The sequence below is a fragment of the Eutrigla gurnardus genome, assembly GCF_963514095.1.
Source record: "Eutrigla gurnardus genome assembly, chromosome: 12".
Classification (NCBI taxonomy): Eukaryota; Metazoa; Chordata; class Actinopteri; order Perciformes; family Triglidae; genus Eutrigla; species Eutrigla gurnardus.
Genome location: NC_139926.1, coordinates 28,282,636 through 28,300,368, shown reverse-complemented (window position 1 = coordinate 28,300,368; position 17,733 = coordinate 28,282,636). Strand labels below are relative to the sequence as shown.

At 45.0% G+C, this 17,733-nt stretch overlaps 1 protein-coding gene across 1 annotated transcript in view; it reads right to left on the bottom strand.

Annotated features, from left to right (window-relative positions):
- ttn.2 (titin, tandem duplicate 2) overlaps positions 1-17,733 on the bottom strand; it is a 224,101-nt gene that overhangs the window by 78,370 nt on the left and 127,998 nt on the right. The window contains exons 126-159 of the mRNA XM_084022030.1: positions 17,561-17,712; positions 15,963-16,110; positions 15,337-15,636; positions 14,661-14,948; positions 14,280-14,576; positions 13,898-14,084; positions 13,686-13,801; positions 13,297-13,596; positions 12,904-13,203; positions 12,719-12,824; positions 12,213-12,409; positions 11,824-12,129; positions 11,583-11,736; positions 10,739-10,863; positions 10,540-10,658; positions 10,268-10,448; positions 9,785-10,087; positions 9,135-9,635; positions 7,855-8,157; positions 6,929-7,085; positions 6,704-6,846; positions 6,448-6,566; positions 6,176-6,353; positions 5,808-6,092; positions 5,434-5,727; positions 5,033-5,332; positions 4,633-4,941; positions 4,315-4,541; positions 3,895-4,209; positions 2,920-3,034; positions 2,420-2,728; positions 2,145-2,326; positions 1,306-1,435; positions 1,069-1,220 (exon numbers count right to left, since the gene is read on the bottom strand). Of these exons, the coding sequence (XP_083878156.1) occupies positions 1,069-1,220; positions 1,306-1,435; positions 2,145-2,326; positions 2,420-2,728; positions 2,920-3,034; positions 3,895-4,209; positions 4,315-4,541; positions 4,633-4,941; positions 5,033-5,332; positions 5,434-5,727; positions 5,808-6,092; positions 6,176-6,353; positions 6,448-6,566; positions 6,704-6,846; positions 6,929-7,085; positions 7,855-8,157; positions 9,135-9,635; positions 9,785-10,087; positions 10,268-10,448; positions 10,540-10,658; positions 10,739-10,863; positions 11,583-11,736; positions 11,824-12,129; positions 12,213-12,409; positions 12,719-12,824; positions 12,904-13,203; positions 13,297-13,596; positions 13,686-13,801; positions 13,898-14,084; positions 14,280-14,576; positions 14,661-14,948; positions 15,337-15,636; positions 15,963-16,110; positions 17,561-17,712 (7,598 nt within the window). The remainder of the gene's footprint in view (positions 1-1,068; positions 1,221-1,305; positions 1,436-2,144; positions 2,327-2,419; positions 2,729-2,919; positions 3,035-3,894; positions 4,210-4,314; positions 4,542-4,632; positions 4,942-5,032; positions 5,333-5,433; positions 5,728-5,807; positions 6,093-6,175; positions 6,354-6,447; positions 6,567-6,703; positions 6,847-6,928; positions 7,086-7,854; positions 8,158-9,134; positions 9,636-9,784; positions 10,088-10,267; positions 10,449-10,539; positions 10,659-10,738; positions 10,864-11,582; positions 11,737-11,823; positions 12,130-12,212; positions 12,410-12,718; positions 12,825-12,903; positions 13,204-13,296; positions 13,597-13,685; positions 13,802-13,897; positions 14,085-14,279; positions 14,577-14,660; positions 14,949-15,336; positions 15,637-15,962; positions 16,111-17,560; positions 17,713-17,733) is intronic.

The window sequence follows — 17,733 nt, the reverse complement described above, 5'->3', positions numbered from 1 at the left end:
ATTCGTAATGTATGGAGTAGTGCCATAAGTGTGTATCCCTTGTCAGAAAGAGTGGTTTCAATTTGATTTCATTTATTATTATTTATTTTTATTATTATTATTATTATTTTTTTTTTTTACTGTATTTTATTTTAGTATTTACTTATTGTATTATTACTGTTATACTTATTCATTCCTGTGCTATTATAATTATTACTATTAATTTATTTACTTTACTTACTACTTTTATTTATTTTTATTTTTATTTTTATTTTTTGATGTTATTTATATGCATTTAATTGTACATCAAGAGGGGGGGTGGGGTGGGGAGATATTTATATATTTCAAGGTTGATTTTGTAACTGTTTTTATAATGTAAAAACTCAATAAAAAGAAGTTTAAAAAAAAAAAAAACTGTCCTGAAGTTGGTAAACTGTGGAAAGTTGTACATTTTTCCATCTACTTCGCTTTTGTTATCTATAGTGAAATGCATTAAAAAACCCAAATAATTTGGATCATAAAAAAAAAGATTCTATTTTCTTTGATAAAAAGTATTATTCACTTTAATGATTTACATTATAAGCTGCTTAGAGCAGCTTTTACACAGGTAGTTAAACAATTAATACTTCATCTCTAATATCTATTTTATATTTCTGTGAAAACATCTGGATATATTCAAGTTTCTCACCAAAACCTACAAGATTACATTTGAACACATCATGATTATAATTGACCTTCTTCATCAGACTGCAAGTCAATGGAACCTGTTTGACTGCAGCGTGAGCGGAATGAACCACAATATCAGATAAGTTAGTTTTGCAAATATTTTAAGGTTGTTCCTTTTAGTCTGTGCTGCTGTGTGCTGATGGAAACTATCATGTGTGGAAATGTGATCTGATTGGACCATCATGGCCGATCAACTGAACACCGTCCCTTTGCGACTGTCCAGTGGATTATTATTATGTTTTCTTTTGTTTCGAAAACTCAAATAAAGTTGTGTGATCCATAAATAAATTGAAGTAATTAAGTAATTGAAGAAAATACAGGAATAGCAGGAATAAATTGAGAAAAAGAGTGAGCAACATTCACCTTGGTCCAGGCCTTGTCTGTGACACATTTCTTCTCGATAAAGTAGCTCTTGATTCTCTCTCCTCCGTCGTTGTCAGGGAGTTTCCAGATCAGTCTCATGGTGGACCGGGTGACATCAGTGACCTTCAGCTCCTTCGGGGGTCCAGGGACATCTGCAGCCGGGAGACAATTACATTCAGAGATCCACAAAGAGATAAACATTGGCTCCAACAGACTGCATACAGACAACAGACGTACCAAGGACGTTGACTCTGACATTGATGTGTTTCTGTCCAGACTTATTCTTGGCGGTGATGGTGTAGCGTCCGGAGTGGCTCCTCAGACTGACGGGGACGGTCACAATGGACGTTGTGTCCGTGGAATCAACCTGAAGACCCAAAACCAGTTTTACAACATCAAAACAACTGGTCTTTATAGAAGACAATGTTCTATAAAATTAATTAATGTTACAAATAAAAAACTGAAATATCTTATGCCTGCAATAATCAGCCCAATTATTTTCATATATCATATACTGTATATTGAAAATTTAAAAGTTCAGGAATATATTGTAAGTAAACAGATATTATCATTTCACTGAAGACTTGCAGACATTAAAAAAATCTGCTGTTTGTGCCAAAATAACAAAAACAAGAAGACAGATTTCTGTCATTGTGAATGTGAAGTGTGAAAGCAATCATTTCTAATTGACAGCTGTTTTTATGCAAGGTGTGTTTAGGTGCATTAGCTAAGTCAGAACGTTTACTTTCCAGCGATAGTATGTTATTGTAGACTGAAGAGAAAGGATCCAGGATCCAGGATCCAGGATCTTTTGAACACAACTTGCTGGTATTTTTTATGAAGGTTACATTTGTATGAATTCATTGTTAATATGTAGAAAAGACTGTTTGGTCAACATAAAGTTGGTTTATGGATTGTGAAAAATACATATCTTCCATAAACAGCTTCACCACAGGGGACCGAGTGCATCAGGTCAAATCCTTTCTTCATGTTGGTTGTTTTTCAGTAAATACAAATATTAATGAAAGAAGTGTCATGAAAAGGAGAATGGCTGGTAAATGTGTTGCGGGTCTCACCTCAGAGTCCACAGGCAGCGTGTGCAGTTTGTTCTTCTTGTGCGACTTGGCTTTGCCATCAAAGTCCCAGGTTACCTTGGGAACAGGGCGACCCTTGATAGTGGCGGGGATCCTGATTGGATCTCCAGCACGGATGCACAACAGGTCTTCAACCATCATGTCAATGGAGATGCTAGGAGCAACTGTAGAGGACAAATGTCAGTCAAGGACAGAGAGACATGGAAGATAAAGCTTATGATCTCTTTATTTGATCCAGACTTCAAAATAGGACATACGCTGGACGTCTTCAACCAGAATCTCGCTGGTTCGGGGGCTGGGGTCAGAATCCCCAATGCCGTTGACAGCGATGATCCTGAAGCGGTAGCGTTTCAGCGCGCGGAGGCTGGGCATAGTAAACTCAGTGGTGGGGTGGAGGGAGTCGTGGTCGTTGATGCTCACCCAACCTGATGAACCTTCATCCTGGATCTGGATGATGTAGCCCTTGATGGGGCTTCCTCCATCCCTCTCCGGTGGCTTCCAGGACAGCGTGATACTGTGCTTTGTCTTATCAACTACCTCAGGTGCAGCAGGCATGCTGGGAGGAGCTGGAGTGAAGAGCAGCAGTTAGTGAAAATGGTATCCAATTTGGGGAAATCAAATTCATCAAATGAACCAGGCTGTTCAAGATTACTGATCTCATCAAAGTACTTTGATTTATTATGATATAATAGTTGTGTTTACTTTTATCTGTAGAACTTAATTATCATCCAGCTTTACAAAGCCTGTTTTTACTCACTGAGTGGATCGACAGCGAAGGCAGCGTCGGACGGTCCACTGAAGGGGCCAATTCCTGCAGAATTGCTGGCAGCAATCCTGAACTCGTACTCTGTTCCTTCGATCAGACGAGTCACCTGGGAGTCACAGAAGAAGGATTCAACAGATTCTTGTGGCTAGCAGGCTCTCGTAGAGACCTAAGATCTTCCTCGTCAGTGACAGAATGTCCTGAAGTTCTGTGTAGGACCTTATTGTTCTTTCTCCGGCTTCCTCCCACAGTCCAAAGACATGCAGGATGGGGATAGGTTAATTGATGACTCTTAATTGGCCGTAGGTGTGACTGAGAGCGTGAATGGTTGTCTGTCTCTACATGTCGGCCCTGTGATGGACTGGCGACCTGTGCAGGGTATACCCTGCCCTTGCCCAATGATAGCTGGGATCGGCTCCAGCCCCCCCTCGTGACCCTGAATACAGCATAAGCGGATGGAATGGACAATGGATGGACCTTCAGGACCTTCCTGGTCTGTGACTGACCATCCTGAAATTCTGTATAGGACCTTCCTGGTCAGTGACAGACTGCCCTTAAGGTCCGTGTAGGACCTTATTGGTCTGTGACAGACCATCCTGAAGTTCTGTGTAGGACCTTTTTTCAGATCTTTACAGATCATTTGTATGGTCTAAAAAGGACTAAATGTTTTGATGGATCTACATATCTCTAAAAGATCTCCGTAAACATTTGGGAAGATCTACAATGGACCATCAAAAAATGTTGGCCCTAAAGGCTTTGACAAAACATTTTAAAGCTCTGAGATCTTAAAATTATTTCACCTACCGTCTTTCAGGGCTCCAACAGACCATGTTAATTACCAGTAAAAGCTATTCTTAAATCGTTGTGATAGACCTTCCGACGAGTCAGTGGTGAGCCATTCTAAAGGTCTACAGATCTGTTGTTCATTTAAATATGTGCCAACACAAAAACAAATACCCAGCAACTCACCTGATATTCCCAGCCTTTTAGGCCTCTTTTGGTGACTGGTGTCTTGTTGACTTTGGCCCAGTAGGTGGTACCTTTCTCCCTCTTCTCCAACCAGTAGCCAATAATCATAGAGCCACCGTTGTCTCTGGGAGGCTCCCAGGTCAGGGTCATGGAGGTCTTGGAGTACTCTGCAATGGTTGGTTTCTCTGGTGGGCCAGGAAGGCCAAATGGGTCTGTGATCAGTATTTCCTCTGTTGCGCAGGGGTCAGATTTACCGTAGCGATTTTCGGCTCTGATTTGGAATAGGTAGGACTTGTTGGTCTCCAAGTTCCACACCTACAGGAGAGGGACGTGGTGTTCCCCATTAGACTTAAAATAGGTTTTCAAAAAACAAAAGACAACACTGATATTATTATCATTGTTATTATTATCAGGACATACCCCATATTTCTTTTCAATGATGCTGTTGGTAACCATCTGCCATTGTGGTTCAGCTGGAGCTTCATGTCCCTCTTCCAGCTCTGGTTCTTCTACCACCACATCTTTCTTCTCAACAATGTAGTTGGTCAGCTCACTGCCACCGTTATCGAGTGGTGGATCCCACCGGAGATAGCAAGACTCTGCCCTGATGTTGGACACGACAACATTCCTGGGTGGAAGTGGTCGGTCTGAGAGGAGAGTAAAGTAATGTTAGTACATTCTAATAAGACCTGAAGTCTTTTCTGCCACTGAGTGAGTCTGTGGCATATTTCAACTCACCCAGCACCATGACAGAGATGGTGTGCTTGGCTGAACCCATGTTGTTGGAGGCAGACACAGTGTAGCTGCCACGGTCCCGCCTGTTGGCTGCTGGGATGGACAGTGTGGTCTTTGCATTCATTCTGCCGGTCACCTCCGTCTCCATCAGCAGAGTCTCAGTCGGCTTCTCCATCACCACGTCATCCTTAGACCATTCGATCTTGGGGATGGGGAGACCCAGTATATCGGCAGGGATCTCGATGGGCTCACCTTTCTTCACAGTAATGGAGTCGCCCTTGAATTGCTTCAGCATGTGGACCTCAGGAGCCACTGAGAAGGAAAAATCACATCAGCACACAAAGAAAACCACTCGTGTCTACCATTGGCATCCCTTAGGACCATTCCTAACATTTGACCTCACCTTCGTCATCTTGGATGACTACCATCAACGCGCTGGACGGCTCGCTCACTCCGATTAGGTTAGCACACTTGATCCTGAATTCATACATCCAGTCCTCTTCTAGCCCCTCCACAGTCATGGTCATGTTAGGGCAGATGTCTGTGTTGCAGGGCTCGAAGGCCTGCTGGTCCTGCCTCTTCTTCTCAACAAAGTAACCGATGATGGGGCTTCCGCCGTCATTACGAGGGGGCTTCCAGGTCAGTGTTATGGAGTTCTTGGTACGCTCGGTGTAGTGGAATTTCTCGGGGTATGATGGTGGGCCTGCAGAAAGAACAAGGGAATGATTCATCTTCAGTAAAAATCCACTTTGGAACCAAGACAACTGAAGTCTTGAGTCAAAATCAAGATATTTTCGGACTCACCCTGTGGGTCAACAGCCTTGATGACTCCCAGCTCTACGGGAGGTCCCATTCCATACTTGTTCTTGGCAATGACGCGGAACACATATTCCTGTCCCTCCATGATGCCCACACACTCACACTTGGATGAGGTGGTTTCAACGGGCTGCCTCCATGTGTGCATCTTGCCGTCTCTTCGCTCCACAATGAAGCCAGTCAGGTCACTGCCTCCATCATCTTCTGGGTCATCCCAGTTCAGGAAGATCATCTTGCGAGTGACCACAACAGGCTTCAGGTCCGTGACGGGCCCGGGGACATCTGGAGATTAAACATTATTATAATTTCATAGACTTGATTAACTGCTAATAAATGTTTTATCATTGTGAACTTCCTCTCACCCATGACCTCCACTCTGGCAGAAGCAGCTTTGGTGCCACTGGGGTTGCAAGCAGAGATTGTGTATTTGCCGCAGTCTTTCCTCTGGACGTTCTTGATAGAAACAACGCTGTCGTTGCCTTCAGTGAGGATCTCCACGCGGTCTTTGTCAGGTTTGCTGTCATCCTTGGTCCAGGTAATGCACGGGTAGGGTTTACCTGTGACTGTAGCAGGTACACGGAGGGTCTCTCCAGCTCTGATGACCACGCCACTCTTGATAGACAGATCCATTTCAATAAGCGGCAGCTCTGTGGAGGGCAACCAAGGTTAACTATGAGATTTACACCAACACTGAATGTGACAGTCTTCATCTTTTGCTCCATCAGCTGACCTGCAGGATTCCTCACAAACACGGACTCTGTGAATCCTGGTGTTCCCTCTCCGGCTGCATTGCAGCCAATGACCCTGACCAGGTACTTGGCTCCCTCACGGACTCCATACACAGTGAAGGCCCGGGACTTCCATGGGCGCTCTGTAGATCTGGACCAGTCCTTGGTACCAGCCATGGCCTGATGATCACAACAGAACAAAGAAAGTGTCAGTGTTAACTGTAATCAAGACAGGAAGGAAGGAAGTCTGGAATCAGAGTTGAATTGATCTGACCTTATCCACATGGTATCCAAGAATCTCTCCTCCACCATTGTCCACAGGCGGGTCCCACTCCACATCAATGGAGTGATCAGTGGTCGCCACTACTCTGGCAATCGGAGGTCCAGGAGGTACTACAGTGTCAGAAATGGGACATTTGCTACCTCTGAGACTGACTTTGTGATTCTAGCTTTCTGAGTTTAGACAAGTATTTCTAAAGACCACTAGATATGCAAACATTGATGAGAATAGTACTGGACAGTTTACGTACAGATTGGGGCCTGGGCTGTCTTGGGTTCAGAGGGGGGGCTGAACTTTCCGGGTCCAGCCTGGTTCTCAGCCGCCACCCGGAATATGTAAGTCAGCCCCTCCAGCAGACCTTCAACGTTCAGCTCAGTGTTGGCGACCATGTCCCTGAAGACCAGAACAGAAGTGTTTTTTGGTAAAATTGTATGTATTGAGACAGAAAAGAGGTTTTGTCTATGTGGTTCCTCACCTGTTGACACGTGTCCAACGTGAGCTGTTGATTTCTCTGCGCTCCACCCAGTAGCCCAGGATGGGGCTGCCGTTGTCGTTGGGCTCAGTCCAGGTGACCAGCATGCTGTGAGCTGTGATGTCATCGATATCTGGTTTATCAGGAGCCTCGGGAGTTTCTGAGAAGGACGATGGGACAGCAGAAACAAAATTAGTTATTGTTGTTGTTTGTGTCATGTAATGAACATTCCTTGGACTTTTAACACCAGAAATCTTTGATTTCACTTAGTGCTTATTCAGAATAATATCTGATATAAATACCTTGTGTTTAGAAAAACATGTAGCCTACAAAACGTCTTTACATCTCAACTTTTTCTTGTTTTGTTTTATTTCTACACATCACTCTATTTGTATTTCACATTTTCTCTTAGTATGAAGATAAAAAAAGTGCAATTGGTTGTGACTTTGTCTCTGTGTATTAATCTTAAAGTGACAGTCAGAAAGTCCGGCGGATCGAGGGCACTCTGTCAGATTTTGAATGTTTACAGCTCTCACGCTCCTCCCCCACGACCACCGAGCTCCTCCCCAACGACCACCGAGCTCCTCCCCCACGACCACTGAGCTCCTTCCCCTCGACTCCGTGCCCTTTGAAAACCCTCAGATCATGCCACCTTTGAAATGCAGGTCCGATGTGGACTCTGGTTTTATCACGGTCATCGTCGCAATCTTTCTTTTTTTCCTTCTTTTCCACCGGTGTTTTCTTTTCCTTGGTTGTTTTGGACCTCCCCGTTTCGGTTTTTAACCGAGGAATTGGAAGCTTGTTGCTACTTCCCTCCGCCTCCCCCCTGTGATAGTGGAACAACCTGAGGGGGGAGGGGCTCTGTGTGTGCACGAACACAGCCCTGCGTGCTGATTGGATGATAGCATGAACAATAATACAGAACATACCGAAAGGATTCTTGGCGATGAGCGGTTTGGAGATGCAGTGTGGACCGGCGCCGTATTTGTTCTCAGCCACCACCCTGAAGATGTATTCCTTCTTCTCGATGAGTTTGGGCACCAGGTAGCGGCATCCTCTTAGTGTGGAGGTGACGCAGCTCCAGCCAATCTCCAGCTTTGAGTTGTCCTTCTTCTCTAGAGTGTAGTTAAGGATCTCGCTGCCGCCGTCGTCCAACGGAGGATCCCACTTGCAGATCACAGAGTTCTTCCTAACCTCCTCAAATCTGAAGTTCATTGAAGGCCCTGGAGTATCTGAGGAGAGACAGAAAGTATCGTGTCACCTTAAAGCTTACCGTTTTAACTTTGAAACCACAGAAATAAAACAGAGTAGAAGGGACATTGCTATTCAAATCAATGTAGCAGGACGGGCAGAGCAGTGGACATCTAATGTGCATCATTGTTATAGAAACCATTGTAGCAGCCACTTATATATACTGTGTATATATATATATATATATATATATATATATATATATATATATACTATAAGTAAAACATCAAGTCCTAGACTCCCTGAGGTTCTCAGCAGTGACTATCATTGGAGTGGTAAAGTTAGTAAGCAGAGAGAGACAGACAGACAGGTAGAGAGAGACTCCACCTCACTGGAGAATGACCTTTTCTAGTCTTTTCAACTACTCAAGGCACTTTACACTACAGTCAGTTTACTAACCCATTCACACACATTCACACACTGATGGCTAGGCCTTCGGGGTATCTTGCCCAAAGACACTTCGGCATGCAGACTGCCACAGCTGCCCGAGCCAACCAGCTCAGTCATCAGTGTCCAGAGCTGCGTCCTCTCTCTTCCTGGTGAGCTGTGACATCACTTTACAGCCCCACTGATGTGAGTGGTCACCATGACAACTAACAACAATCACCATTTTCTTTTGTATTTGTCACATGACCTCTGAAACAGCTCAATGTCTGTTCTACTACGGTTCTATTTCTATGCTTCCAACATTGATTCATTGATACAAATAATGCATTATTCAGTCATTGTCTCTGTGTATAGCTAATATTTTAGTACATAGATGTATGTGTACAAATGTAGTAATGAATTTATACAGCTTTTGTGTTCATTATTTTCATTATTTTTTCTTCTAAACACAGAACTATACATTTAAATCTAAATGACACAAAACTTAAAAAGAAAAACAATATTAAAGAAATGATGATTTAAAATGAATCAATAAATTGCACTAAAATAAAATAACAGAAATAATTCTCACCAAGCACGTTGACCTCGCAGGTTGCTGAGGCGATGCCGTGGTCGTTCTCCACCTTCACCATATAGACGCCATGGTCAACACGGAGCGAGTCCCTGATGACAACAGAGGACACGCCCCTATGGCGGTTGTCGATGGCTAGACGTTCATTTATAGTTGGGTAGTCGGTGTCCTCCACCTCCGACTCTGCTGTCTTGTCCTTCTTCTCCTCTTCCTTCTTCTCCTCTCCTTCCTTCACTTCTTCTTCCTTCTTTTCCTCTTCCGTCTTCTCCTCTTCCTTCTTCTCCTCTTCCTTCTTCTCCTCCTCCTTCTTCTCCACCTTCTTCCTCAGGGGTTTCTCGGGCCTCTTGCGGAGCGGTTCGGGCCGGATCACCTGGTTGTTCCAGTACCAGGTGATCTGAGGGTACGGCGAGCCAGAAATGTTGGCTTCCAGGCAGATCTCACAGCCTCGCTTCACGCTGAGGCCGGACTGCAGGCTTCCACACAGGAAGACCTTCGGAGACCCTGAGAGACAAGAAGAAATCCCATTATTAGGTTGTGACATGTCAGAGCAGGTAAACATTGGTGTAATGTACTTGATTTAAAGCGTTTCTATAAGTGAATATAGAACTGTAAAAATGTCCTGAGGTTGACAGAAGATGATGCATCCTTACCGACAGTGTCTGAGGCCTTGACGAATGGTGAGCCGCGTGAAGGCTCGCTGACCCCGGCAGCATTTTCAGCCTTGACTCTGAAGGTGTAGCTCTTGCCCTCTATCAGCCCTCTGACCGTGTAGGACAGGACAGGAACCAGGAAGTCGTTGCACCTCTCCCACTTGTCCTCCCCCTTCTGCTGCTTCTCCAGGATGTAGCCCATGATTTTGGCCCCACCGTCATACATGGGAGGCTTCCAGGTCAGGGTGATGGTGCTGGATGTGGGGTTGTGGGTCTCCACGTCCACCGGCGGATCAGGAGGATCTAGGATGAGCGATGGACTTCAGTTAAACATCTCTTGGACACAAAAAAGATGTTTTACGTCTCATCAGAGGAATAAAAAAATCTTTAAGAGATTTTAGACTTGATTCCTGTAATCATCATCAAATTGATGGACTGGCCCTTTAAAATGCAGTGCATTAAATCAAACAGGAAGTGTCTCACGTTTCTGGTCCTCGGCAATGACTGGGTTGCGGAGCTCAATGAACTCTCCTCCTCCAATCTTGTTGACGGCCTGGACTCTGAAGTAGTACTCTCCGTTGGGGATGAGGTCTTTGACAATCCAGCTCACCTTGTTCTCTCCAGACATCATGTTGACGTATGTCCTCCTGCCGGCCTCACGCCGCTGGACAAACAGACAAACAGTTTCAACCTTGATTTCACAAATAAAACTGTTATTACACCTCAAAAATAAAAACAATGCCTCCATCTCAGACCTGCAGGACATAGTGAATAACGGGACTGCCGCCATCGTAGTCTGGAGGATCCCAGGACACTTTGCATGAGCTCTTTGTGATCTCAGAGGCCAGGATTTCTTTACACTGACCAGGGAGACCTGAAGACAAAGAGGTGTGTTAATCCTGGGAACTGATGTCTACATGATCATGTGACAGCTGGACATGAGTTATTGAGTACCGATGACTTTGACGTTGATGGTGGCACTGGCGGCTCCCAGTTTGTTCTCCAGTGTCACTTTGTACTGTCCTGCATCAGCATGAAGGCTGCTGTCAACCTCCAGGTGACAGGAAGTGTACTCCTTCCTGCAGCCAAGACATTATTTATTATTTTGAACACTTTATAAACCAAGCGATTTGGAGATTAATCCAAAAACCATCTGCTGTTTATTGAATTATTTCTTTATTTATTTTATGATTTAAATGGGGAGAGTGAGACAGGTACGACAAACTGACAGTCCCAAGTCTGGAATCGAACCCAGGACATTGTGGTTATATTATACATGTATGTCTACTTGGCTACCAAGACATGGTTTAATTATTGATATTACCATGTAACTAAATCAGAGTTTTAGCTGAAGTGTCTCTAAAAGCATATTCAAAAAATATCTCTAGAAGCTGTAAAAAACTTAGCGACTGAACCATCACAACTGTGTTAAACCTGCTGAATCAGTGTTGTTGACTTATTATTTGCTGATAGGATGAGACTGGGACCAGAGAATGGATGAAGCATTAAGTTGTTCAGTTTGACTTGTTTGCACTCAAATGTCCAGATTTGGACCTGAATGAATCACAATACCAATAAATACCCAGATACATATTGTTTAAGCTGAACAAAGTGGTTTGGTGGTTTAGTTACTCTTTAAGTAAATATGTGTTTGTAGATCATAAACAACAAATATCACCACAAATAAATGTGAAACCCATTCATGGATGGAATTTCCTTTATGGGAAATATTCGCTGATAAAAAGGATTTAATTAGTGCATCATAATGATCCTGGAACAGATGGAGCGCCACACTGACCTGAAGCCAAGGCGTTCATCGGCCTTCAGCTCCTTGCCGTCCTTGTGCCAGGTGATCCTGGGCGACGGGATGGCCCTGAAGGGAACTGGGATGTGCAGCTTCTCTGTTTCCACAACAACCAGGTCCAGAGTCTGGAAGTCCAAAGTGGGGTTACCTGGAAACACAGAGACACACTTTTTAGGACCCTGCAGAGGAAACATGACACTTAGAGGGCAGCCATAAGCTCAGTAGAGGCACTTACAGTCAGACTCTTTGGCAAAGATGTTCTCAGAGATGTCGGAGGGCTCTCCAACTCCGACGGAGTTGATGGCCCTCACTCTCAGGATGTACTCCTTCTCGGGGACCACGCCCTCCTCCACACGGTACTTCAGCTCCTTCACTGGACGTGAATTAACCCTCATCCACTTCTCTGTCCCGGCAGCACACATCTCGATGTGGTAGCCAGTGATGGGGCAGCCCCCATCCCTTTGCGGTGGCTTCCAGGCGATAGACAGGAAGTCGCGGCTGGCTCCAGTCACATGCAGCTCAATAGGGGGTGATGGAATACCTGCAGGGGGAGAAACGGACTGGTTAAGACTCTTTTCTCTTTAGCTCAGTTGTTTAACTTACTTTCCTTGTTACTGGACCAACCTGTTGGATCCTCGATGGTCAGGATCTCGGTGGGTTCACTCGGATGGCCGATGCCAGCCTCGTTCTCGGCACTGACTTGGAACTGAACCTCTGTTCCTTCAATGACGTCCGTCACTCTGTACTTACAGTCTGGACCTGAAGTCTTCCCACATTTCACCCAGCGGGTTCCCAGCCTCTCCTTCTTCTCAAGGGAATACCTGTAGAGCAGTAACAAAATGGTGTACGAGGTGTACGGTACTTCTCTCAATTTGGTTTAATACTTTAAGCAGAAGGTAAAAAGCTGCTGGAAAGACAGTGCTGCCCTACACAGGTTGAGAATAGTTGAAGAAATCTTCTTCATGGAAAAACTGACAAATATCTTGAGACTACAAGAAACAGACTAAAAACCAGTGAGAGAGCTACGTATTAATCCATCATCAGAAATGCCTGAAAGACTGTCAATACATTTTCCAGACTTCCCCAGGACTTTAAATCTCTTGCCAATAAAGATTTAGATGAACACCCACTTGAGGATGGGTCTGCCACCATCATTTTTAGGCTCCTCCCACTGCAGGTCCACATATCTCTTGGTCACAGCATTGACGGTGAGGGCGTATGGTGGCCCAGGGGTAGCTGGAACAAAAATAGAGCATATTATATTCTTCCCCTTGATAAAAAGATTTGATCTCCATATGACTGATCTCTAACTTACTGAAAGTGTCTTTGGCAAGCACAGAGTCCCCCAGCTCGCAGAACGGTCCAACGCCGACCGCATTCTCGGCAGCGACACGGAACACATAGAGCGATCCTTCGTTGAGTGGCGTCACTGTGTACTTCAGCTCCTTGACTGTGGTGTCAACAGTTTGCCAGCCTTTGCGCCTGGCGTCACGCTTCTCCACCATGTAATTGGTGATGGGTGAGCCTCCATCGCGCTCAGGCTGCGTCCACTTCAGATCGGCACTGTTCCTGCTGATGTTGACAACGTCCAGCCAGCGAGGAGCGGAAGGAGGGTCTGAGGGAATTAAAACAAAGATTCTTTCATGTCAGCTCTCAAACATTTACATGTTCTAGAGCATTGCCTTGACTAAATGTCAATATTTCTTACTGAGTCTCTCTTTGCAGAGCACTGGGTCGCTGGGCTCGCTGGGCTCGCTCTCTCCGGCCACGTTAATGGCTCGCACCCTGAACGAGTACTCCTGTTTCTCCATCAGGCCCTTCAGGAAGTGCTCCAGGATGTTAATGTTCTCTGCCACGCGGATCCAGTCTGTGGTACCACTCTTTAACATTTCAATCACGTAGCTTTCTATCTTTGCTCCACCATCATGCTCTGGTTTGGTCCACATCAGGAAGCAGGAAGTCTTAGCCACATCCTTTACCGTGGGTTTACCAGGAGGCCATGGAGGATCTGGAAGAGTTAGACAATGATGTTTGTAAATGCTTGGAAAGGATTTTAGATGCTCATATTCCACTAAAGGGAGAAGGGTCATGTTGTACCAATAGGATCCTTGATGAGGATCAGGTCTGTCTCCTTGCTAGGTTTTCCAGTTCCAGCCAGATTCTCGGCCAGGACTCTGAACTTATACTTCTTCCTTGTGGGAAGACCTTTGACTCTGCAGAGGGAAATGCATCACATCAACACATTGAAATTAAACAAAGAAGTATTGGAGACAGTAGAAAGAAGACTTACTGCTGACAGGTAGACTCACCTGTAGTTGGTGTCTTTGATAGGCAGCTTGTTGCATCTGATCCACTTGTCGTGGTCTGGCTCGTATCGCTCCACCCAGTATCCGGTGATGGGGCTTCCGCCATCCTCATCGGGCTCATACCAGGCCAGGGTCACAGAATCCTTGGCGATGTCTGAAGCCTCCAGCTTGTAAGGAGCTCCAGGAGTGTCTGAGGACAAGATGGGGGTTAAGTCCCAGCTGACGTGTGGTGTACTGATGCAACATTTTTTACCTGACCAAGAAAGTCCTGGACCTGAGTAGGCCTGAACAATTAAAGAAAAAGCCTGACACAACAATTTGACTTAGTAGATATAAATGAAGGACATAATGTGCTAAACCTCAGTTCTATGGTCAGGTGACATACCGAAGGGGTATCTGGCGATGATGGATGGGTGTTCAGCTGGTGGACCAACACCGAACTGGTTCTCAGCGAAGACTCTGAAGATGTATTCCTTGAACTTGACCAGGCCCACAGCTTTGTAGGTGGTCTGTTTAACAGTGGAGGACAGCCGGTGCCAGATCTCGCTGTCAGCGGCTCGGCGCTCGATGATGTAGTTGGTGACTCTGGAGCCGCCGTCGTCACGCGGAGGATTCCAGGCCAGAAAGCAGGTCTCGTTGGTGATCTCAGAGATGTCGAAGGCAGCTGGAGGACCGGGCTTGTCTTTGTGAGGAAAATAAAATGTAATTAACTAGAAATTAACAAAGTAATTATGGAAACCTTTCCTCCATTGTCAACTGGTCTTACCGAGGATATTGACGTCGACGGTGGCAGTGGCGCGTCCGCTGCTGTTGGTGGCCTCGATGATGTAGGTGGAGCTGTCATCTCTTTTGGTCTTGGCGATGGTGACAGTGGAGTGTCCTGGTTTGGTGTCAATGGACACCCTGTCGTCTGGTTTGAGGACCAGGTCAGCCTTGGTCCATTTCACTCGGGGCTCGGGCTTACCGGTCACCTCGGCAGGGAGTTCGATCTTGCTGCCAGCTTTGGCGGTCAGACCCGCCAGCAGCTTGGCGTCCAGCTGGATCTCTGGAGGTTCTGAATGGATGGTAAAAACCAGAGATCAGTCCAGAGTTCAGAGGATAATTCACAGGAAAGTTTAACGTTACTGTATCTTATTGATTCCTATAAAAAACATGAATGAGGTATCTCCACACATCAGTGTGTATTTCCCAGCATGTCTCTCTGTGCAGAACTCCCCTCTGGTGTTCTTTATTGGTAATCAACTAAGAGTTTTGTTTACTTCTACTTTTACTTTTTTACTTCATTGTATTGTTCTTGGGTCTTCCTGAAGGCATAAATCTGGAAGATTTTGTTACAGTTTTGTGTTTCTCTGGAGCTCTACTCCAGAAAGTGGTAGAGCTCAAATATATTGTGGATGTAATGTAGATTTAATTATGAAAAATGAAGTATTCATTTTGTTTACCTTTGGGATCTACAGCCTGGATCTCATCGGTGGCCTTGCAGGGCCGACTGGCTCCGAGTCGATTCAGGGCTCGGACTCTGTAGGCGTACCACTGGCCCTCGATCAGACCCATAACCTGGCACTTCAGCTCAGGCAACATGTCCCCACAGGGCTCCCACTTATCACTTCCTCTCTGGCAGCGCTCCACATTGTAGCCCCGGATACCAGTGCCGCCATCATACTTTGGCGGCTCCCAGGTCAGGAAGATGCCGCTGGCTGACTTGTCTCTCCACCTGAGGTTTTCTGGAGGGTCAGGGATGGCTGCAGGGAAATAAAGTGGAAGGGTTACAAGGTTCTGTAGAACTCAGAACTCTGTAGAACTGAAAACTAACTTTACAGAATAAAAGTGCATTTCAAACTTATGTGATAACAAATTAGACAAGGAAACCCTCTGCCTATTATGAGTAACACCAAAGCTGTAAACATGCTGTAAATGACCGGAATATTATATTAAGTTATATTCACAGAAAGACACTAAGGATACCAAGACATTTACTGTTGAAACAATGTCCATATTTGGTACGTTTAAGACATTACATTTGAGATAATTCCTCATTCGAGACATTTTAATCCCTGGTTGGACTCACTGGCAGGAGAGGAGACGTTGACGGGCTCATCGATGTACGCCGGCTCTCCTGGACCACACTTATTGCAGGCAGTGACCCTGAACAGATACTCCTTTCCTTCAACCACGTCGGTGACTGTGAACTCCTGATCTTGGATACCAGTGATCACCTGAAAGACAGACTCCAAGTTATTGTGGCGAGCGATCGCTGAGCAGTTTGGGATCAGGAACGTACTGCAGTCGGGGTGAGAGAGAAATCCGACCGGCACCCGCTGCATTTGCATTTGCATTGCTTTGTACATGTTGTGGAAGTCCTGGACACACCGGGAAACTAAACGCCGTCCTGTCTGAGTTCATACCCGGCGGGAATGTTCCCATTCATTGTTCATGTAAGAAGCAGGGCAATGGCGTCGCAGTGCAGCGAGTTTCGAGAGACGGTGCCGCCTCCCGCAAGCTCTCGGAAATCTTTCAAACTGACCGTTGTCAATCTAAAATAAAGACAGATTCAGCAACTGCATAGCTTATTTCTCCCCTAAAATGTTTTCAGAAACACGTTTCGGTGAACTATTTTTGTAAAATAAGAGGGAGGTGGGAGGCTGCGAGGGGAGAAAGATACGAGCGTGTGTGTGTGGATGCTTTTTTCAAACCTTTCAAATCGTAGACTAGAGCTTTAAATACTGAGGAAAACTACTGATGGTGGGGGCTCCACCAACACAGGACTTAGACCACCCGACCTGTTGCACACCACAAGTGTTGTTGAGACGAGAGGCGTTGGTGACGGCTTTCATGAACTAGCTAAGCGGTTTAGTTGTCTGAAGCTAACGTTGGTTTTGTTATCTAAAGCTAACGTTGGTTTTGTTATCTAAAGCTAATGTTGGTTTTGTTGTCTAAATCTATCATTGGTTTTGTTATCTAAAGCTAACGTTGGTTTTGTTATCTAAAGCTAACGTTGGTTTTGTTGTCTAAATCTATCGTTGGTTTTGTTATCTAAAGCTAACGTTGGTTTTGTTGTCTAAATCTATCGTTGGTTTTGTCATTTAAAGCTAACATTGGTTTTGTTATCTAAAGCTAACGTTGGTTTTGTTGTCTAAATCTATCGTTGGTTTTGTCATTTAAAGCTAACGTTGGTTTTGTCATTTAAAGCTAACGTTGGTTTTGTTGTCTAAATCTATCGTTGGTTTTGTTATCTAAAGCTAACGTTGGTTTTGTTGTCTAAAGCTAACGTTGGTTTTGTTGTCTAAAGCTAACGTTGGTTTTGTTGTCTAAATCTATCGTTGGTTTTGTTGTCTAAAGCTAACGTTGGTTTTGTTGTCTAAATCTAACGTTGGTTTTGTCATTTAAAGCTAACGTTGGTTTTGTCATTTAAAGCTAACGTTGGTTTTGTTGTCTAAATCTATCGTTGGTTTTGTCATTTAAAGCTAACGTTGGTTTTGTTGTCTAAAGCTAACGTTGGTTTTGTTATCTAAAGCTAACGTTGGTTGTGTCGTTTTGTTGTCTCAACCTAACTTTCATGTCGCTCACCTTGAAACCAAATGATTAAATGTTTTGACTGGTTCCTGAACTGCCGTGGGACTGTGTTGACGTATTACACATTGTGGAAGTCAAATGTTGATGTCGTACCTTGACCCAGGTCTTGCGTGACACATCCCGCTTCTCCACCTGGTAGCCAGTAAGGGGACTTCCTCCGTCATGCTCTGGAACCTCCCAGCTCAGGTGGACATGCTGCCGGGTTACCTCCAGGACCTTGAAGTCCTTGGGAGCACTGGGCGCCGCTGGAAGACACAAACAGAATG